This window comes from Ruditapes philippinarum, unplaced genomic scaffold (genome assembly GCF_026571515.1).
Source record: "Ruditapes philippinarum isolate M1 unplaced genomic scaffold, ASM2657151v2 ctg547_1_1_1_1, whole genome shotgun sequence".
Lineage (NCBI taxonomy): Eukaryota > Metazoa > Mollusca > Bivalvia > Venerida > Veneridae > Ruditapes > Ruditapes philippinarum.
This window is the reverse complement of record NW_026855428.1, coordinates 131,979-156,157: the sequence shown is the minus strand read 5'-3', so window position 1 is coordinate 156,157 and position 24,179 is coordinate 131,979. Positions and strand designations below refer to the sequence as shown.

At 34.4% G+C, this 24,179-nt stretch overlaps 1 protein-coding gene across 1 annotated transcript; it reads right to left on the bottom strand.

The window, feature by feature from the left end:
- Window positions 1-245: 245 nt before the first annotated feature.
- Window positions 246-24,179, bottom strand: LOC132743304 (uncharacterized). Its single transcript, XM_060731844.1, has 6 exons — window positions 24,003-24,179; window positions 19,953-20,113; window positions 18,077-18,229; window positions 17,263-17,381; window positions 10,118-10,296; window positions 246-1,634 (listed from the first exon to the last, which is right to left on the bottom strand). Exons 1-6 carry the CDS (start codon window positions 24,107-24,109, stop codon window positions 1,445-1,447), a joined length of 909 nt encoding a protein of 302 aa, XP_060587827.1. The 5' UTR covers window positions 24,110-24,179; the 3' UTR covers window positions 246-1,444.

Genomic DNA, 24,179 nt, shown 5'->3' with positions numbered 1-24,179 from the left:
TTCAAAGTAAAAGGGGCATAACTCTGCCAAAAATCATCGAACCATGACCAAATTCGAACTTGACTTGTATTTTCTCATGACATATCCATAAGTGAAATTTGAGTTGAATATGTCCAACCGTTCTTAAGATAATGAATGGAAACTGATGATGACGGAATGACAGAATGACGGAAGGACGGAAGGATGGAAGGACCGAAGGACGGAAGGACGGAATGACGGAACAGGGTAACACTATATGCCCAGGCCATTACATGGCGGGGGCATAAAAATTGGATAAATGTGACACCCCTATATTTCATTATTCTTACTACCTTCAAAGAACTAACTGTATCATAATAATTCTATAATATGTGGATATTAAATGAACTGGTATTAATTGGAAAATGAATGTTCTTCAGTAAAAACAGTTTATTAAATCTATAAAAGCTTCTAACAATAGCCCTACGAGCAGTGTTATCTTTCTTCTGTTGAAATAATCACTTTTCACAAAAAATAATCATTAGGGGCATTACTCCAAAAATACAGCTTTCAGAATTATGCCCCTTGTCTAACAACTACACATTGTCAAGATAAACAAGTACTCCAAGATTCATGTTAATAACTTTTAAAATGTTTGAATAATGGGCTACATTGGTTTTTGCATGACAATAATGCAGCAATCATTATTGCTTGACTTTTTTTCAAAACAGACAAACTGAAAATGAACATGTCCAAGTGGCCTTGACCTAGTGATCTTGACCTGTGACCCTGTGACCATTAAGGGTGTCATGCAGGAAGATTCTAGCCACCTATGTAGGTGAAAGGATTTCTGTGTTATGGTCAAGACAAACACAAAGATCACAACAATATGCTTTCCCAATCTGGAGGCATAAAACAGGAAACAGTGAAGTAAAATACTTATTTATGACAAAGAGTTGTTCTAACATTTCTAACACAAAACAGGTATGAGGTAGCAATCACTGCATTAATGCCAAATAAATTAAAAACCAAGGAAAAAATTATATCACAATGATTTATGTCAATGTATTTTAACGTGAGCTTAAGTAAATATTGGTCTCTGTTTATAACAACTGGTTACAAAATATACTAGTCAATAATTTTCCTCAGTAATATTATTGTAATATTCAATGTAATATAGAATTGGCATGTAATCAAAATTTATTAATACAGTTGTATATAATCATCATGTGACCAATATAAGTTAACAGCCAAGAACCAAAAAAGTCCAAAATCATAACCCCTAGCAGAACACAAGAATGTGCAAAAGCTGATCAGTTATGACTTCACATTTCATGTTATCAAAACAAGGTAGCTGGAAGCAGAAAATCGGAGGATTAATACAGAACTACAAATAGCTTTCTCTGCCTATAATTAATATCAGGTAACTCTTCATTTTAATGGTATTATGGAAAGTACCATAAACATTCTATTTCAGATGGAGAAATTACATTTTGTTTTCCATTTCCATCAAATCATTTGGGTGAATTTCTGTTGGGTCATACTTTGGTTTGGGTCCATTCAATCCCCAATCATATTCGTTATACTTAATGTCAATTGGTTTGATTTTGTCTAATTTGAACAAGAGTATTTCTGCACGTTCCTGCACTTTTTTGTCGAGGTATGGCACTATCCACCTGCAATGTATAAAAATGTTTTAGTTACACCAATAACAAAATAACATGCCTGCAATCTCATCATTACATACTTAATGACCAAGAATGTCTATAACTTTGTCCACAGTAATTGTAACTAGAAATGTGTCCATAGGACACTGAGGTGCCCCAACATTCCACTGCTTTGTCAATATTATGACTCTAGGTCAAATATATTTTGGGGTACATGTTGAAAACTAAAAATCTTTTACAAAGTAAAGGGCAAGAACTTTTCAAATACTGAATAAATCCACAAGCGAACCCCAAGATGCAAAAGTACACATGCTGACCAAAATTCTTGTAAACTTTCAGGCCTACAAGTAAAATACTTTTAGAGCTATGCATGAACAGGTTGAAAATTGCAAATGTATACAAAGTTAAGGGCGATAACTCTGACAAAACAGAATAAATCCACAAGCAAAACCCCTAGGTGCACAACTTTAAATGTTGACCTACATTCCTGTTAAGTTTCAATGACTCTAGGTTAAATATATTTTCAGCTATGCACAACACAAATTGAAAATTGCAAATTTTCAGTAAGGCAAGGGTAATAACTCAGACAAAACAGAATAAATCCACAAGCAAAACCCCTAGGTGCACAACTTTAAATGTTGACCTACATTCCTGTTAAGTTTCAATGACTCTAGGTTAAATATATTTTCAACTATGCACAACACAAATTGAAAATTGCAAATTTTCAGTAAGGCAAGGGTAATAACTCAGACAAAACAGTATAAATCCACAAGCAAAACCCCAAAAGCACAACTTCACATGCTGAGCAACATTCCTGTAAAGTTTCATGACTCTAGGTCGAAATACTTTTTGAGCTAAATGCGACACAAGTTGAAAATTGTGAAATTTTAAGTCAAGGGCAATAACTCAAAAGTACTAAAAAATCCACATAAAAATACCCACATGCACAACTACAGATACTGATCAACATTCCTGTAAAGTTTCATGATTCTAGGTCAAATACTTTATGAGCTACATGTGACACAAAATGAGGACAGACAGATGGACGGACAAGGGCTAATCTAATGCCCCCCCCCCCCCCCCCAAAGTGGGGGCACAAAAATAGATGAGGACTTTTCTTATTACTGAGCCTTAATTCAAGTTGTACAGGCCTTCAAGACAATGATATATATAACAAGAGGGCCATGATGGCCCTAGATCGCTCATCTGACCCATCAAACTCAACCAAATAATAACCTAGACAAGCATTCTGACCAAGTTTCATGACAGGTGAGTCAAAAATGTGACCACTAGAGTGTTAACAAGGATTATCCATATTTGAGCAGTGTGACGTAGTTTTTAAGCCGAGGTGACCCATATTCAAACTTGACCTAGAAATCATAAAAACAAACTTTCAGACCAATTTCAAGGATACTTGGATCAAAACAGTAGCCACTAGAGTGTTAACAAGATTTTTCTATTTTTAGCTCCTGTGACCTAATTTTTTATATCTGAGATGACCCATGTTTGAACTTATCCCAGCAATTACCTAGACAAGCATCCTGACCAAGTTTGATAATAATTGAGTCAAAAATGTGACCACTAGAGTGTTAAGGTTTTTCCATATTTGGGCGGTGTGACCTAGTTTTTGACCTCACTGACCCATATTAAACCTTGACCTAGAAATCATAAAAACAAACGTTCAGAACAATTTCCAGAATAGTTGGATCAAAACAGTAGCCACTAGAATGTTAACAAGATTTTTCTTTTTTTAGCAGCTCCTGTGACCTATTTTTTCATCTGAATTGACCCATGTTTGAACTCATTCGAGCAATTACCTAGACAAGCATCCTGACTAAGTTTGATGATGATCGAGTCAAAAATGTGACCACTTGAGTGTTAACAAGGTTTTTCTATTTTTAGCTCCTGTGACCTAAATTTTCATCCGAGATGACCCATGATGATGACGCTATTACCTCGACACTAAGCATCCTGACAAAGTTTGATGATGATCGAGTCAACAAGAGCCACCGCCGGGCGGGGGCAACGCTCGACTTTTTACTTTTTCTAAACGCAAACATAGAAAGGTTTGAACATATCTTCACGTTTCCTTTTTATAAATTTAGTTGGTCTGTCTTGTCACATTAGTTTTGTTTATATATTTTGTATATGAATATGAATAGAAACATTACGCAATTTCTAAAAATAGCAACATGACGCAATTTCTAAAAAAAGCAACAATGACGCAATTTCTAACAAGAGCACCGCTAGGCGGAGCATTATATGCCGGAAAGTGTTTTGTTTTTTTTTTCAGTAAAGATGAAGCATTTGTAAGACATGGGACTAAAATAAAGTATTACCTCCTTCAAATAACAATCCTCCTTTGAAGTTTCAATATTGTGGTCCAAATGGAACTTTAAGTTCTGCCCCAGAAACTCTTTTCAATTCTAAGGTAAAAGTGACCTTGACCTTTGACCTTGTGACCCCAAAATCATTAGGGGTCTTTTACCCAATATGGACAATCATACTATGAAGCTTATACACAGTAGGCCAAATGATACTTAAGTTATATTCCGAAAACTGTTTTCAGTTTTAAGGTAATAGTGACCTTGACCTTGTGACCCCAAAATCAATAGGGGTCATCTACCCAATATGGACAATCATCCTATGAAGTTTGAATATTGTGGGCTAAATGGAACTAAAGTCATGCTCAAGAAACTGTTTTCAATTTCTAAGTAATAGTGACCTTGACCTTTGACCTTGTGACCCCAAAATCAATAGGGGTCTTCTACCCAATATGGACAATCATCCTATGAAGTTTGAACACTGTGGGCCAAATAGAACTTAAGTTATGCTCCGGAAACTGTTTTCAGTTCTAAGGTAATAGTGACCTTGACCTTTGACCTTGTGACCCCAAAATCAATAGGGGTCTTCTACCCAATATGGACAATCCTCCTATGAAGTTTGAACACTGTGGGCCAAATGGAACTAAAGTTATGCTCCGGAAACTGTTTTCAGTTTTAAGGTCATAGTGACCTTGACCTTTGACCTGTGACCCCAAAATATATCAGGGTCTTCTACCAAATAAGGACAATCATCCTATGAAGTTTGAACACTGTAGGACAAATGGAACTTAAGTTATGCTCCGGAAACTGTTTTCAGTTTTAAGGTCATAGTGACCTTGACCTATTGACCTTGTGACCCCAAAATCAATAGGGGTCTTTTACCCAATATGGACAATCATTCTATGAAGTTTGAACACTGTAGGCCAAATGGAACTTTAGTTATGCTCCGGAAACCAAATTGCTAACCTTTTCAGTTTTAAGGTCATAGTGACCTTGACCTTTGACCTTATGACCCCAAAATCAATAGGGGTCTTCTACCCAATATGGACAATCATCCTATGAAGTTTGAATATTATGGGCCAAATGGAACTTAAGTTATACTCCGGAAACCAAATTGCTAACGGACGGACGGACAGACGGACGGACGGACAGACGGACGCCAGGGGGTATAACTTAATATGTCCGAAATTCTTTCGGGCATATAAAAAAATAGAAACAATGACGCAATTTCTAAAAATAAAACAATGACGCAATTTCTAAAAATAGCAACAATGACGCAATTTCTAAAAATAGCAACAATGACGCAATTTCTAAAAATAGAAACTATGATGCAATTTCTAAAAATAGCAACAATGACGCAATTTCTAAAAATAGCAACAATGACGCAATTTCTAAAAATAGCAACTATGACCTAATTTCTAAAAATAGCAACAATGATGCAATTTCTAAAAATAGAAACTATTACGCATTTTCAAAAAAGCAACAATGACGCAATTTCAAAAAAGCAACAATGACGCAATTTCTAAAAATAGCAACAATGACGCAATTTCTAAAAATAGAAACAATGACACAATTTCTAAAAATAGCAACAATGACGCAATTTCTAAAAATAGAAACAATGACGCAATTTCTAAAAATAGAAACTATGACGCAATTTCTAAAAATAGCAACAATGACGCAATTTCTAAAAATAGCAACTATGATGCAATTTCTAAAAATAGAAACTATGACCAATTTAAAAAAAGCAACAATGACGCAATTTCTAAAAGTAGCAGCAATGACGCAATTTCTAAAAATAGCAACAATGACGCAATTTCTAAAAATAGAAACTATGACGCAATTTCTAAAAATAGAAACAATGACGCAATTTCTAAAAATAGAAACAATGACACAATTTCTAAAAATAGCAACAATGACGCAATTTCTAAAAATAAGCAATTTCTAAAAATAGAAACTATGACGCAATTTCTAAAAATAGCAACAATGATGCAATTTCTGAAAATAGAAACTATGACGCAATTTCTAAAAATAGAAACAATGATGCAATTTCTAAAAATAGAAACAATGACGCAATTCTGTTATTGTTGTTGTTGTAAATATATTCATATACACACACACACCCCAATAAATATATAATTATGGTCATTTAATGCACAAATCTGAGAAAATTCAGTAATTTAACCTTCAAGGTCAAGGTCATTAAAGAGCCCAAGCAAATTTGGGTTTGATAAACAACGAGGTCTGGTCCTTAAGAATGTTCTGTTATAATATGAAGTTGATCCCTTCAATAATAGCAAAGTTACAGTCAGTTACCGCCAAAACAATGAAAATTTCAATAATTTGACCTTCAAAGACAATGTCATTAATGAGTGAAGGTCAAGGTCTTTCGGTATATTTTTAACAGTTATCGTTGAAGATTATTATGTTCAAATTTCAAGACAATCCATTCAAAAATAACAAAGTTACAGCCAATAATAGCCAAAAAAATGAAAATTTCAATAATTTGACCTTCAAAGTCAAGGTCATTTATGAGTGAAGGTCAAGGTCTGTCTAGTTATTTTTAAGGGATATCCCTGAAGATAATTATGTTCAAGTTTGAAGACAATCCATTCAAAAATAACAAAGTTACAGCCAATAATAGCCAAAAAAATGAAAATTTCAATAATTTGACCTTCAAAGTCAAGGTCATTTATGAGTGAAGGTCAAGGTCTGGCAGGTTATTTTTAAGGGATATCCTTGAAGATTATTATGTTCAAGTTTGAAGACAATCCATTCAAAAATAACAAAGTTACAGCCAATAACAGCATGAACAAGCAAAAATTGGACTTTCAACCTTGAAGGTCAAGGTCATTTATGGATGAAAGTCAAGGTTAGTGGGGTCTACTGAAAGGTCTTGTCCCAAGGGTTGTTGTGGCCAAGTATGAAGACAATACACCAAGAAATAAACAAGAGGGCCATGATGGCCCTAGATCGCTCACCTGAATTATCAAACTCATCCAAACAATTACCTAGACAAGCATTCTGACCAAGTCTCATGACAGGTGAGTCAAAAATGTGACCACTACAGTGTTAACAAGGATTATCCATATTTGAGCAGTGCGACCTAGTTTTTTACCCAGGTGACACATATTCAAACTTGACCTAGAAATCATCAAAACAAACTTTCAGACCAATTTCCAGGATACTTGGATCAAAACAGTAGCAACTAGAGTGTTAACAAGATTTTTCTATTTTTAGCTCCGGTGACCTAGTTTCACATGCGATTTCGAACTCATCCAAGCAATTACCTAGACAAACATCCTGACCAAGTTTGATGATAATTGAGTCGAAAATGTGACCACTAGAATGTTAACAAGGTTTTTCCATATTTGGGCGGTGTGACCTAGTTTTTCATCCAAGATGACCCATGTTCGATCTTGACTTAGAAATCATCAAAACAAACTTTCAGACCAATTAACAGAATATTTGGATCACAACAGTAGCCACTAGAGTGTTAACAAGATTTTTTCTATTTTTAGCTCCTGTGACCTAGTTTTTCATCCGAAATGTCCCATGTTGGATTTATTCCCAGCAATGACCTAGACAAGTTTCCTGACCAAGTTTGATGACAATTGAGTCAAAATTGTGACCACTAGAGTGTTAACAAGGTTTTTCTATTTTTAGCTCCTGTGACCTAGTTTTTCATCCGAGATGACCCATGTTCGAACTCATCCGAGCTATCACCTAGACAAGCATCTTGATCAAGTTTGATGATGATTGATGCAAAAATGTGACCGCTAAAGTGTTAACAAGGTTTTTCTATTTTTAGCTCTGGTGACCTACTTTTTCATCCGAGATGACCCATGTTCGAACTCATCCAAGCTATCAACTAGATAAGCATCCTGACCAAGTTTGATGATGATTGATGCAAAAATGTGACCACTAGAGTGTTCACAAGGTTTTTCTATTTATAGCTCCGGTGACCTAGTTTTTCATCCGAGATGACCCATATTCGAACTCATCCGAGCTATTATCTAAACAAGCATCCTGACAAAGTTTGATGATGATTGGGTCAAAAATGTGACCACTAGAGTGTTCACAAGGTTTTTCTATTTTTAGCTCCTGTGACCTAGTTTTTCATCAGAGATGACCCATGTTCGAACTCATCCAAGCAATTGACTAGACAAGCATTCTGACCAAGTTTGATGATGATTGGTTCAAAAATGTGACCACTAGAGTGTTCACAAGGTTTTTCTATTTATAGCTCCTGTGACCTACTTTTTCATCCGAGATGACCCATGTTCGAACTCATCCAAGCTATCACCTAGACAAACATCCTGACCAAGTTTGATGATGATTGGGTCAAAAATGTGACCTCTAGAGTGTTCACAAGGTTTTTCTATTTTTAGCTCTTGTGACCTAGTTTTTCATCAGAGATGACCCATGTTCGAACTCATCCGAGCTTTCAACTAGATAAGCATCCTGACCAAGTTTGATGATGATTGAGGCAAAAATGCGACCGCTAGAGTGTTCACAAGCAATTGTGGACGGCCGGACGGACGACGGAGGACAGACATTCACCGATCCTAAAAGCTCACCCTGAGCAAGCTCAGGTGAGCTAAAAAGTTATGATCCAGGTACAAGTTTGCGGACGGCAACGGCAACGCCGACCTGACTATAACAATACCTCTACTTTTTTTTTCAAAAAAAAAAAAGTTGAGCTAAAAATGTGACCGCTAGAGTGTTAACAAGGTTTTTCTACTTTAAGCTCCTGTGACCTAAATTTTCATCTGAGATGACCCATGTTTGAACTCATCCAAGCTTTTACCTAGACACTAAGCATCCTGACCAAGTTTGATGATGATTGAAGCAAAAATGTGATCCCTAGAGTGTGAACAAAGTTTTTCTAGTTTTAGCTCCTGTGACTTAGTTTTTAATCCAAGATGACCCATGTTCGAACTCATCCGAGCTATTACCTAGATAAGCATCCTGACCAAGTTTGATAATGATTGAGTCAAAAATGTGACCGCTAGAGTGTTAAGAAGGCTTTTCCATTTTTAGCTCATGTTACCTAATTTTTCATCTGAGATGACCCATGTTTGAACTCATCCGAGCTATTACCTAGATAAACATCCTGACCAAGTTTGATAATGATTGAGTCAAAAATGTAACCCCTAGAGTGTTAAGAAGGTTTCTCCATTTTTAGCTCATGTGACCTAGTTTTTCATCTGAGATGACCCATGATCGAACTCATCAGATGAGAAATCCCGACAAAGTTTAATGATGACTGAGTAAAAAGTGTGACCGCTAGAGTGTTAAAAAGGTTTTTCTTTTTTTAGCTCCTGTGACCTAGTTTTTCATCTGAGATGACCCATGTTCCAACTGATCCGAGCTATTATCTAGATAAGCATCCTGACCAAGTTTGATGATGATTGAGGCAAAAATGTGACCTTTAGAGTGTTAACATGGTTTTTCTATTTTTAGCTCCTGTTACCTAGTTTTTCATCCGAGATGATCCATGTTTGAACTCATCCGAGCTATCAACTAGATAAGCATCCTGACAAAGTTTGGTGATGATTGAGGCAAAAATGTGACTGTTAAAGTGTTAACAAACAAGTGTGGACAGACAACGGACATTCAACGATCCTAAAAGTTCACGGATATATGGAACTTCCGATTACCCTCATTGATGCCTAAACAGGGGGTGAAGCGTCATCGATAATTGACAGGTTACGCTCATAGCAGATGAAAATTGTATAGGTACCATTTTAAAACGTTTAAAAACATAGTTTCTTGCCTAACTACTTCCAAAATTAAATCACGAATGTGTTCAGAAAAGATTGATATATATATACTAAGCTAAAAATCTCATTTTTGGTATTTTTAGTGATAATTGACTATGTTGTCACCTTAAACTAATATAACAAAGTTCATATTTTAATCTGAAATAGTGCATGTGTAAAAACATTACTGGTTGCTATTGCTAAGGGAAAACAACAGTTCCAAAAGATTGTACATATAAAGATGAACAAACTTGGTCGACACTCACTAGAAGATGTTTAATGCTAAATATCTAAGCGCTATCTATTTGGATTTTTCAAAAGAAGACTTCTAAGTTTTTACAACATATACATATTATGAATCTGTGCCAATGTTAGCCATTGTCTGATTGCAGGATGACCTACTCACTTGATGACATCCAGGTCTGTGTTACCAAAGTCTTGAGAATACCATTGAAAAATTCTTGACAACCAGATTTCATCTACCTCAGTGAACATGGACACTTCCTGTGCACAGAAACTACGGGTAGCTCCATCTAGTGCTTTATCTATATTTCCGCCAGAATAAACATTTATTGCTGGACAAGACTGAAAAAGAAATTGACAAGTTAAAATGGATTCCTGCGGGGGAAATTTTTTAATAATTTACAGATATTTCATGTAACTCTTTTCTAATTTGTTTGAAAACAAAACAACGGAAAAAAATAAACAAGAACCGGTTGAACCAGGTGATGCTCCCCGAGAAAGTTTTGGACACAAGAAAGTATAAAACAAGAGGGCCGACATTGCACACCTGTATATAGGCCCTTGGGGCGAGGCTAATTTTAACCCAGGGGCTTTTTTTTTTTAACCAACTTGGTAGACACCGGCATTAGAAGATGATTTATGATAAATATCTAAGCTGTAGCTCTTTTAGGTTTTTAAAAGAAGATCTTTCAAGTTTTTACTATAGACATATAAGGAAAATCAGACCCCCGGGGCTTTTATTTGAACAAATTTGGTAGACACTCATTAAAAGATGTTTCATGCTTAAGATATGGGTTATTTAAAAGAAGATTTTTGATGTTTTTACTACAGACATATATGGAAAATCAGTACCCCTGGGGGTCAATTTTGATCCCAGGGTTTTTATTTGAACAAACTTGATAGACATTCACTAGAAGATGTTACATGCCAAATGTTTAAGCTCTAGCTCTTTCGTGTTTTTAAAGAAGATTTTTTAAGTTTTTACTATATACATATAAGGAAAATCAATGACCCCTACTTGGGCTGGGCCAATTTTGACCCCAGGGTTTTTATTTTAACAAACTTGGTAGACACTCATCAGACAATGTTTCATGCCAAATATTAAAGCTCTAGCTCTTTCAGGTTTTTTAAAAGAAGATTTTTTAAGTTTTTACTATATACATATAAGGAAAAGCAATGACCCCCCGGGGCATGGCCAATTTTCACCCAAGGGCTTTTATTTTAACAAACTTGATAGACACTCACTAGCAGATATTTCATGCCAATATCTAAGCTCTACCTCTTTTGGTTTTTTGAAAGAAGATTTTTTAAGTTTTTTCTTTTGGCAACCAGAGGTCTGCATGGAATTAAATTCTTTGAACAATTTTTAAGATGACCACCAAAGGACCATTCCTGTGAAGTTTGGATGAACTGGCTAAGCAGTTTATGAGGAGATGTCGTTTGAAGTAAAAGTTTAAGGATGCTGGAGGGAAGACAGATGGACCGGGGACGAAAAGTGATCCCAAAAGCTCACCATGTCACTTTGTGTCATGAACAAAGGGCAAAAACTCCAAAATTAGACAAGGCAGATTTATGTTTTTTTTGCACTGCACTTCTATTCAATTAGATCTATCTATCTATAAAGTTTCGTGATGATATCTCTTATAGTTTCAGAGTTATGTCCCGGGTAAAATTCAAAATGTAGAAATGAACCAAGAGCAATAACTCTAAAATTAGACAAGGCTGTGTTTAAATTCTTTAGCATTGCAGTTCTATCCAATGAGATCCATCTACCTACAAAGTTTCATGTTGATATCTCTAATAATTTAAGAACTATGTCCCGGACAAAAGTCAAAAAGTAAAAATAAACAAAGGGCAATAACTTCAAAATGAGGCAAGGCAGAGTTATGGTTCTTTAGCACACTGCATTTCTACCCAACGAGACTTATCTACCTACAAAGTTTCATGTTGATATCTCTTATAATTTTAGAGTAATGTCCCGGACAAAGTTCAAAGTGTCAAAATGAACAAAGGGCAATTACTCCAAAATTAGGCAAGACAGAGTTATGGTTCTTCAACAATGCACTTTTAATCAATGAGATCTATCTACCTACAAAGTTTCATGTTGATATCTCTAATAATTTAAGAGTTATGTCCCATTCAAAGTGTAAAATAAACAAAGGGCAATAATTCAAAAATTAGGCAAGGCAGAGTTACAGTTCTTGTGCACAGCACACCTACTTAATGAGATCTATCTATCTACAAAGTTTCATGTTGATACCTCTTGTTGTTTCAAAGTTATCTCCCAGACAAGAAAAGCGGACGGATGGACATACATACGAAATGGTACTTATGTGACTTTTCCTTTGATCTTTTAAACCGATTTTAGTCACACAAGACTTTAAAAAAGACACACAAGCAAAAACAGAATGAATAGGATCAAAGACAATTTACTGTTACCTATTGTTCTCCAAATCACACAAGTACCTCTGGGTTTGTATGAATGGGCATAGACTAATGGACAGACGGACGGACAGAAGTTCTAACGGGAGAGTAATAATGTGGCTACTCTATTGTTCTCTCTATTGTTCTTTTTAGCCACATAAAAGAAAATAGCCATTTAAAAGCATTATGGAATGAATGACATCTAAGAGAAAGAACAGTTACCTATTGTCTCTCTAGCCACATTATAACTGTCCCATGAGAGCGTCAATTTAATGGACTAAGGGGCCATTTTTTTGGTTATTTTCTTTTGTTTAATAGCCCCTTTTTCTATTGTTATGGAATGAACTCTTTTGTTCTCTTTTGTTCTGTTTACAGTTAGATGACCCCCTTCTCGTCTTAAATAGCCCAGACAGATGGATGGACTGAGAGATAAAGCGGCGACTATATGCTCACTCTTCGGGAAGCATAATAAATAAAATAAAAACCTAAAAAATAAATATATAAATAAGATAAATTTAAAAAAAAGAAAACATGTTTTTATTGAAAATACAGTTGACAAGGATAGATCAACAAAAGAAAGTTTTTGGAGACCTGTCACCGAGTATTGTCACCTGTATGTATTATTCATTTATGGTGTGTTCTTTGGTATTTTTTGGATTTAAGTGAAATAAAACAATTATTTCTTTTTAAGAAAATGATAAAATACCTGAATAATTCTGTGCAAGAAATAAAGTAAACACATAAATTTAGGCAGAAAATATCTCTCTTTACCAAGGCTGGCAGATGCCACTATGAGTGTTTTAATTTTATAGAAAATCATTATAAACAATTCATTTTTTGTAAAATTTGAGAAAGATATTAAAGGAACATTGAAAATTATCAAACACAGCGAGCTATTTCACTTCAAACAGTAAAATAATAATAGAAAACTAGAAATATTAAGTAATAGTGTTTTGTACTTAATTAGGTGTAATGCCCCAGAGCTAAATCTGTAACATGCCGGAAAATGGTGTTCTAAGCTAGGTTTTTCGCAAAGGTCAATTAACCAATCATGTACAACTTACAGATCACTTGCTCCTCCATGTACCGAAAGCAGGTCACATGCTCCTCCATGCCTCAAACATTAATCGCGTACCAATACCCTGCGGGCTGGAGCCCAAAGGGAATTATTTGCTTTTCAAACACTGCAATTTCTTGAGCTTTAAATTTCATTAAAAATTTAGTTAAAATTCTTAGGTACTATAATCCTGCAACAATCAGCATTAAATTATGTAGACATAATTATGTTATTTCTACAAATGATTCATTTGCTTAAAAGTAGGAAGAAAATGTTAGAGGGAGATGTTTTTTATTCTTTTTTACTTAAAAAAAAATGCATAAATGATCTGATACTTCTCCAAAGGAACTTACGGCTATTTAATTCAAGTCACACTTATAGTTGTCCAAATTGCCAATTATCAAACAAAAGGGCCATCATGACAATAATTGTACACATTAATTATTGGAAAACATTGTTAAGCAAGATTGCATTTGTGAAAAATGCTATGCCACCGCATTATTAATATACTCAATACGGAAGACGGACAAAACCCCACCAGTTAAAACCCCACCACTAAATTTTATAGAGTGGACAAAACCCAACCACTAAATTTTACAGAGTGGACAAAACCCCACCGCTTCAGTTTATAGAGTGGACAAAACACCACCAACTTTATTTTTTTTAGACTGACTTTCATGAAATGTATTTAAATTTATTTGACACGAACTTAATTTGAATTAATGTTTTTTCATTTGAATGATTTATTTATTAATTTATTTTTTATGTTCATATACATGTATGTACATTTATTTAAAAGGAATATTCCTTAATAGTGCCAGATATCCTTGTTTAAAAATGTATAATTGAAATCAAAGAGTTTTCTTGTCTTGTTTTCTTTATTATTAATGTATCTGCTTAATAAATATATATATTTTAATTCATAAAATCTTGCCCAATAATTGGTAAGTGTGGGGTTTTGTCCACTCTATAAAACTGCAGTGGTGGGGTTTTGTCCACTCTGTAAAATTTAGTGGTGGGGTTTTGTCCACTGTATAAAATTTAGTGGTGGGGTTTTGTCCACTCTATAAAATTTTGAGTGGTGGGGTTTTAACTGGTGGGGTTTTGTCCTACATTCACTAAATACTAGTGTCGGAACAGAAATGTTTGTTTTTTTCTATACAATTGAACATTGCCATAATGCACTGATCCCTGACCTATCTAATACTGATTATCAGATTAGGAGATACAATAACAATTTCACCACAACCTATTTGTTAACAAAAGAGCACATGTCAATGTTTGTAGTTAAATCTATTGTTATTCAAATAAAAGATCAGAGTAGAGATCTATCAATGCAGTTGAGTCTAGTGAATTTGGTGGTAAAAGGTTATATTTCAGATGGCCTAAATTTCATGACTATACATCAAAGTACAACACAGTAAGACACTTTGTCAAAATCTAGGTCAGTTGATATTGAAGTTAAATTTACATTTTAATCAGAGCACATGGTTCAAATTTCATAGTTGCACATCACAGGACAAAAAAGTAGGTCATATCATCAAAATCTAGGTCACCTGATATCAAAGATCAATTTTACAACTAAAACTGTGCACAAGGTCCAAATTTTATGCCTGTACATCAAAGGACAAGACAGTATGTCAATTGGGCAGGGCAAAATTTTGACACAAGGGTTTAATTGAAACAATCTTGATACAGGTCCACCACACAATGTTTCATGTCAAATTTAGCTGCAGCTTTCGCCTATTCAGAAAACATTTGTTTTAGTTTCTGTTTTTACAATGTGTACAAAATGAAAATCAATGCCCCTTGGGTAGGGCCAATTTTGACACAAGGGGCAACATTTGACAAACTCTGGTAGAGGACCTATAGATGATATTATATAGCAAATATCAAAGCTCTAAGCATTGTACCTTCAGACAAGAAGGCCACTGTCAATTCGGGAAGATTTTTCAAGTTTTTACTATATTCATATTGGGAAAACCTATCGCCCTTAGAGCAGGGCAATTTTGACACTATGGGCCAAATTTAAACAACTTTGGTAGAGGACCTATTGATGATATTATATACCAAATATCAAAGCTCAAAGCCTTGAACCTTCAGACAAGAACATTTTTTAATTTTTTACTTTATGTACATAGTAAAAATCAATGACCCCTGGGGTGGGGCAAATTTGACCCCAGGGCTTTAATTTGAACAATCATGGTAGAGGTTCACTACATAATGTTTCATGCAAAATATCTAACTTGTAGCCTTTGTCAATTTAGAAAAGATTTTTTTACTATATACATACAAGGAAAACCTATGAGCACTGGGATGGAGTTAACTTTGACACTAGAGGCAAAATTTGAACAATTTTGATTGAGTACCTATAGATGATATCATATACCAAATATCAAAACTCTTAGCTTTGTACATTCAGGCAAGTGATATTTTAAGTTTTTACTATATGTCCATAGTGAAAATCAATGACCCTGGGGCAGGGCCAATTCTGACCCCAGGTCTATAATTTGAACAATCCTGGTAGAGGTCTACTAGACAATGCCTTAGGAAAAATATCTTACGCTCTAGGCCTTGTGGATCTTTACAAGAAGATTTTTTTTAATTTATTCTTATTATTCCTTTTGGTTGCCATGGCAACCAGATTTTTGCATGGAATGAAATTCTTTAAACAACTTTGGAAGCTCCAAGGATCAATCCTGACAAGTTTGGTTGAAATTGGACACGTGGTTTTTCACAAGAAAATTTTTAAGTTCACTATAGAATCTATATAACACACATACATGTACACACAAACACAAAGGTGAATCTCTATATGCCACTGCATCGCAGATGCTGCAGTTGCATAAAAAGTTTCTAATTTGGAAGTGATAGCTTTAAATTTCAAAAGTAGGTTACTTGGTCAAAGTCTTCCAATTATCATAAAGACATTCTTCCACAAGTGGTTTAAATCTATAGCTTGAAAAGTACAAAAGTAAGTCATTATGTCATAGACATTTAATGATATTTACATCTGTGTAGCTTTGTATGAACCATCTGTTCTCGATAATTTAGCAATTTGTATTATACAATAATTTAGATCCCCACCTGGTCAACAATGCCACATTTATATATCAAACCACATTTATATATCAAACCTTTAAGCCAAATAACTTTTGAAAGGTATTTTGATTGATGATTTTTTAATACATCATTATTCACGCATGACTTTGGCTACCTACGTTTGCTTTAAATTTCTTACCATAGAGACTAGACGAATTTTGACACCAAAATCATACTTCGAACTAACTTTGTAGAGGTCCATTTGACAATGCTACACTAGAAATACCGGCATGCTAGCTTGCAGTTTCTGAGAAGTTTTTTTCTCCATTTATAAGCTCCTATAAACATGATTAGCAACTCACCAAAACCATTTATAACATTTCCAGTGGAGTTTCATATAAGGAACATCCTGCCATAATTCCAGGCATGTTTCATAAAAGTGTGATGATTGGTTTTAGAGGAGACATCATCATTGAAATAACTGTGGCCAAAGCAACAAAGAATAATCAATTTAAAGACAATTTGAATCACTAAAAACCACAGAATGCCCTAGCATTACTGTTCAATGACCTAAAATAAAGACCCAAAAGAAATGTTTATAGATTTTCTTAAAATGCTCAAGACATAGAACAAAACTTTAAACATTAACTGTTTCACTTCAGGAAGGGAAACAATTCACTAAATATCCAAGCCTTGGAGAGTGACCTACAATAATGATCTAAAAGACATATGTAATTTGAATACCAATGCAATTAAGACTTACATCAACAGTCTGAACAACTCACCTTGGCACCACAAACAAGAGCAAAATGTATCCTTGGATCCAGTTCATTGACAACATACTTGAGTCTTGGATCACCAGCTTTAAATTGCGGGTTTATTGAAGCAGGATGACCTCTATTACCTAAATCATAATAAGAAGGCCATATTGAACATTTATCACTCACCTGAATGAAGATTGACTCTTATATCTCAGGTAGATATTCTCTTAAAATTTTATTTGACTGTTCATACCTACATATCAAGTATATCTTAAATATCGGTAAATAACAAAACGTTCTATATAATGATTTCTGCATAAAATGCTATTCTTTTAGGACTCCATGTTATTGCCTTAGTGGTAACATCGATTTACTGTTTTCAATATACAGTAAGTAGTTTTACAGGTCACTCTGGCACTTTCTGAAATATATCCCATTAACAAGATTGCATTTGTGAAAAAAAAGCTAATTTTGACACCAAAGCTATAATTTGAATAATATTGATAGAGGTTCACTAGACAATGTTTTATGCTAATTATCTAAGCCCTAGCCATTGTAGATTTGAAGAAAAAGATTTTTAAATTTTTTACTATATACATATTTGGAAAACACAGTACTGGTGGAAACACCAGCAATTATGTTGAAACATCTTAGAGTAGACTGATAATTTAGTAATAAACAAATCAAAATAAGATTCCTATAGAAATAATGAATACATAATGAATAATGCTGCTCAAACACTTAAAAAGTATAGAGTATCGGTATCGATAAAATATACAACTTACAAAATTCCTAAGTACTAAAAGTAGACAAAAGCTCCGAAAAGAGCAATACTCACCTCTAAGTATACCATGTTCTATGTCATCTAGACTGTAATTTAATCCTCCAATGTTGTACTGCGTAGTTTTCCAAAAATGTTGAACTTTAAGTACTGACTGTGGTAACTCAGACTGTTCAACAAGGCCATGGATAGTTAAAGCATTGTACACATCTTATGTCAGTGAAGGATAAAAATAAATAAGTTTTAACAACCCACATATTGCATGTTTTCAGTGCTTCATAGTGAACTAAGACTTGTGCAGGAAATTCCTCAGTGCTTGATAGTAAAAATAGAGTCATGCAGGATAATTCCTTGACCTTAACCATTAACCTAGAGACTTGGTTCATGTACTTGACACTTATGACCTCTATGTGTGACCTTGAACTTAGCCGCAGGGACCAAACTTTAGCATGCAACACTCCGCCTCACAATGGTGAGCATTTGTGCCAAAGTTATATTGAAATCCCTCTTTTTTCTGTAGAAGTTTTGCTCCGGACAAGCTTTGTCAATTACCTTTAAGTGTGACCTTGACCTTTGACCTGGAGACCTCCTTCAAAAAGCAATCCTCCTTTATAGCTGAAGAACATTCATGTATATATATACAGTTGCTGTTTTCAATGCAACCACCATCAAGTTGTTATCTTGTAAGTAAAAATGCTACAACTGATGGACGGAAAGACGTCAGGGGTATAAAGCTGTTAATCCTATAAAATTTTAACCGCTGTAGGTTGATTAATACTTGAGTTATTGAACGAAAACTGTTTCCTGGAGTTTAAAGGTGATAGTAACCTTGATCTTTGACCTTGTGACCCAAAAGTCAATAGGGGTCTTCTACCCAATATGGACAATCATCCTATGAAGTTTGAATATTGTGGGCCAAATGGAACTTAAGTCATGCTCCGGAAACTGTTTTCAGTTTTAAAAGATAATAGTGACCTTGACCTTTGACCTTGTGACCCAAAAGTCAATAGGGGTCTTCTACCCAATATGGACAATCATCCTATGAAGTTTGAATATTGTGGGACAAATGGAACTTAAGTTATGGTCCGAAAACCAAATTGCTAACGAACAGATGGACGTCCGTTCCAATTAAATGGACAAGGGGGCCATTTCTTTTGTTATTTTCTTTTGTTTAATAGAGGGCCATGGCACCATATTCTATTGTTATGGAATGAACTCTATTGTTTTCTTATGTTCTGTTTACAGTTACTTGGCCCCCTACTTCTATCAAATGCACAGACAGACGGACAGGCATATAAAAAGAAAATCAAAATCAAATGAGACATGCTTTTAAATTTATCATTTCTTACAGGAATAATTGGAATGTCATTAACTGTATTTAATTTAAATACGCAATACAGTTAAATACTTTTATTAGTGTGATTACACTGTGCTTGTTATACTCGTGTATAAAAATCACTGATGTGCTATCTTCGTCTTCATCCAATTTTTCAAAATATCAAAATTGAAACTTTTCAATATACATCAAAACAAAACTTGACAAACATCAAAATTGCTACTTTGAATAGCTTTATATACTTTTTCTATCTTATACTGGTTATATAAAAGGATAGGTTAGAGTGTTGAGAAAAATCAATAGACATTTTGCCCTGTTTACTCTGTTGCCCCAAAAATCTCTGTTGCGTATTTTAGACAAACCCCATGAATTGTGGGTAACTTCTGTACATGTGTGGGAAAACCAACTTTCATTTTTGCATCAAAACCTAACGTGATAAGTGCATTTACGCGCATAATTGTTTTTAAAGGGGTGGTTAAAATGTAAGTTATTGTTATCTTAGTTATAATATTGTGTGGAAATTTGTTACACCAAATTACCTGTCAGACCTCAGTGGATCTCCTTTAAGTCCTCATTAACTTTAAACAAGAAGGATACTTATAAAGAAAGCCTTTTTCTCATCCCCAGAGATGTCATCAAGAGAAACATTTTGAAGCTGGGGAGCCAAACTATCCTTATAATCATGAAACAGTTGACTCCCTTTCATCCTCACATAGTCAACACCTTTCCCATCTTCCAGTATAAACTCGCCTTTCAATCTGAAAATAAATAAGATGGCATTTGTTACAAGATGCTATGTCACTGCATTATACAACATTAAACAGTAATAACAGAACTTACAGAAGTAGTACATTTCTTCTTTCTAAACAATCAAACTTTGTTATAATGCAGTAGATTGTACTGAATTTGGAAGTAGGTCACTGGGTCAAAATACACAACAACTATTATAGCAATATATTCTTTATCTGAAACTGTACACATGTTTAAATATACTAGCTGAATATAACTAGAAATGTGTCCACACGCCACGGATGCCCCCACATGCAGCCAAATTTTCAAATGATATAATAATATTTAGGTCCAAGTTTGTTTGCACAAACTATTTTTTTATTCATTCCAAGTTTTTATTTTTCAATGTTAACGCAAAGCATTTTTCTACAAAGTTCAAGGTCATGAAAGTATTCAGTGTTAACATTTTGTGCATATTTGAAGCCAAGATCATTTGACTACATACATTTCCGCAAATTAAGAGTGCGAAAACTGAAAAATTTAAAACATATTCCAACATTCAAATGAGATAACTTTGTCCAAAATCATTGAAACATGACTAAATTCAAACTTGGCTTGCTGATTCCTATGATGTGTCTATATGTCAAATTTGAGTTGAAAGTGTATAACTGTTGGGGGGGATAATGAATGGAAACTAAATATTTCAATTTTTTTCAAAGTTCTAGAGGGATAACTCTGTCAGAGATCATCAAATAGGGCTGGGGTGAGTATCCGAGTACTCAGATAATCATGAACCAAAATGAAAAATCAGGTATGAATATTCATCAGTCCACAGATCATGGATCTTGATTTTATTTGAACGATAAAGTGATTCCTTTTTTCGAAACCAATTACTTCCTAGCTCAGCATCCTCAGGTACCTGTTTAATTCCCGTCTTTAATCGACTTATTTGTATTTAAGTATAATTTATACTCAAATTGTAAATACTTTTAGAGTGTGAGAAACACTGAATGTATATAAACAAATAACTAACACTTTAGTTTATGCTTTTTTCAAGGTTTAACAAAAAAATTATTTATAGCGTATATTGCTAATAGCCGTAAGTAATATCAAAGATTTTTCAACTTATGGTTTGATATTAATTTCTTGATAATATATATGCTCTGATTGAAAATCTATCTCTTTTATTGTAAAAATGTTTGTTTTATATATTAAAAATGTCTGTTTACAAAGTATTGTTTGTTTTATCTTATAATTCTTTAACTGTTATGACTGATGTATTGTATTGATAAAAACTCGTCACTTACTATATTAATTTAATAGTGGTTAATAATAAATGTTTGTTGTTCTGTGTCTTGCTTTTTAATCATTCAAATTTGAAAAAGAACTTGTTGATAATAACCAGATAAAATATGTTTCAGTGTTCGTGTACTAGGTTTTGTTTAATAAAGTTATGTTCTGTTCAGTTTGTATTATAATTTATTGCGGACTAAACAGTTCTCAAACCTCTAAGCATTCAAGAGGTTTTTTAATGTAGATAAAATATATCTTTATATAAATTCTTTACATAATATGTACACATTAATCTTTATGTAAAATTTCTGTAAAATTTGACTGAAATTCAACTATTAAACAAGAGGGCCATGATGGCCCTGAAGTCGCTCACCTGTATATAGGCCCCCGGAGCGGGGCCAGTTTAAACCCCAGGGCTTTTATTTGAACAAACTTGGTAGACACCCATTAGAAGATATTTCATGCTTAACATCTAAGGTCTTGCTGGTCAAGTTTTTTTCTTTACACATATAGTTAAAAACAAGGACACACCTGGGGCAGGGCCAGTTTTGACCCAAGGGCTTTTATTTGAACAATCTTTGTAGACACTTACTAGAAAATGTTTCATGCTTAATATCTAAACTCTAGCTATTTGGGTTTTTTCAAAGAAGACTTTTAAGTTTTTGCTATACACATATAAGGGAAATCAATGTCAGCCCGGGCGGGGCAATTTTGACCCCAGGGCTTTTATTTGAACAAACTTGGTAGACATACATTGAACATGACATACATTAGAAGAAGAGACATTTTTCTATATGTTAGGGAAAATCATGCTAAATTTGACCATCTTGTAAGATTAGAAGATTTTCTCTAGCTCTTTTTGGGTTTTTTAAAAGAAATTTTTTTAAGTTTTTACTACTTTATGCATATAGGGAAAATCAATGACCCCCTGGGGCGGGGCCAATTTTGACCCCAGGGCTTTTATTTGAACAAACTTGGTAGACACGATTTTTAAGATGTTTACAAATGCTAAAAATCTTACCTCTGGGAGCTTTTTGGGGATTTTATTTGACTTTGGTAAAACTAGAAATTTTTTTTAAGCTTTTTTTGGGTAAGAAGATGTTTAAAGTTTTTTCTTTTGGTTGCCATGGCAACCAGAGTTCTGCATGGAATGGAATTCTTTGAACAACTTTGTTAAGGCTTCACACAAGGAACATCCCTGTGAAGTTTCATTATGATTTGCCTTATGGTTTCAGAAGAGATGTCGTTTGAAAAGTGTGAACGGACAACGTACGACAGACGACGGACGAAGAGTGATCCTAATAGCTCAACCTGAGCATATGCTCAGGTGAGCTAAAAAGGTCTATTTCCATCTTGGAAAAGCACAACCCTCTGTTTTAAAACTAACATGGCCTCTTAAAATAAAGAACCTAATCTCAAACCCCTTCAAGTATCTCTAAAATTCCACAGACGCTTGGGGGTCAGATCCTGCCCCCCCCCCCCCAACGTGATACGCCCCTGTAAACACTCTACCAAAACTATTTTAATATTTAAACATGAATTGTACATCTGTTACAACGATAAAAATGGTTTTCAAACAATTTTTACGTATATGAAAAAATACCGTATACCATCAAGTCTCAAAAAAGTACTTTAGTACTGAGTCACGTACGACTAGCCAGGACACACTGTATTGGCTAGCCGTACGGCACTTTTCAAAATTATATGGAAGTCGAAAATGTATATGTTATTTTATGACTTTAAGTGAGGATTTTAAACAAGAAACAGCAAATGTCTTCGTATGTTTACTCTAACATATGGCACCAAAATTTACTCTTGAGGAATTAATCACATTGTTGGCTATTGATCTTTGTCATCTGGTTGCATGTAAACAATTGAAATAGTTTACAAAGTTTTGATAATAATCCTTTTTTGTTTCATTAAGTTTAATTTTTGACACCTTTAAAATGGAAAAAAAGAAAAATAACACTGAAAATAATTGTTGTTGGGCTCTGATAATTGCGTCTATTAAGTATTTCTGACGGTTTAGAAGCTTGTCAATCATTAAGGAATTAAAGTTTGCATGTTCCGTGAAACGCATTGACACTTTTATCAAGATAGATTATACAATGCTTGTTCGTATTCATTTTTTACAAAATGACGTATCATCTTTTTTAAAGTGAACACACGAGGACAAATGCAGGGACTAGTGATTAAAATCCTCGTTTAACGACACTAAATAACATATGCATATAATTTTGAAAAGTGCCGTACGGCTACACAATATAGTGCGTCCTGGCTAGTCGTACGTGACTCACGTACCGCTAGAACTTTTGTCTAGCCGTACGGGTCCGTACAGCTAGCCGTTTCCTTGAGAATAGGTTGCGTGTGAGATTACGTACTTATACGATATAATTATTCAATTAACTCTCTCATTCCTATAATTCTTTCATTTATTTACACTATCAAAATTCTGGTAAAAAGTACGACTACGTTTAAGGTATTGTAAGACGTATTCTTAACTAAATATGTGGCCGATTTGGTAAAGGGCCGAAACGTCCTGGGTAATTAGCGGCCGATACGTCTTAGGGCCGAAATGACTCGAAATCTTTAAAAATTGTGCCGAGTCCCTGTGGGGATACTCACTGTAGCATAGTTTTCTGCATTTTCTTTGACAATTCAACAGCCGGTATTCTCGACGTATCTGCTAATTGCTTAATGTTTAAAATTCGAACGTTTTCTTCGGATGCCATCTCACTGGTATTTTTTAAACGGTGAATTTCTGTCACGATGAATCCGGATAAATCCTGTGGAGTGAGACTA

Bases quoted from the DNA above. Each gene is read 5' to 3' on its own strand.
- LOC132743304 (XM_060731844.1), bottom strand. From the start codon at position 24,109: ATGGCATCCGAAGAAAACGTTCGAATTTTAAACATTAAGCAATTAGCA. The intron at 20,114-24,002 runs GTGAGTATCCCC...ATTTATTTTCAG, and splicing joins ATGCAGAAAACTATGCTACA to ATTGAAAGGCGAGTTTATAC. The intron at 10,297-17,262 runs GTGAGTTGTTCA...TTTCTTTTTCAG, and splicing joins CTCTTGTTTGTGGTGCCAAG to TCTTGTCCAGCAATAAATGT.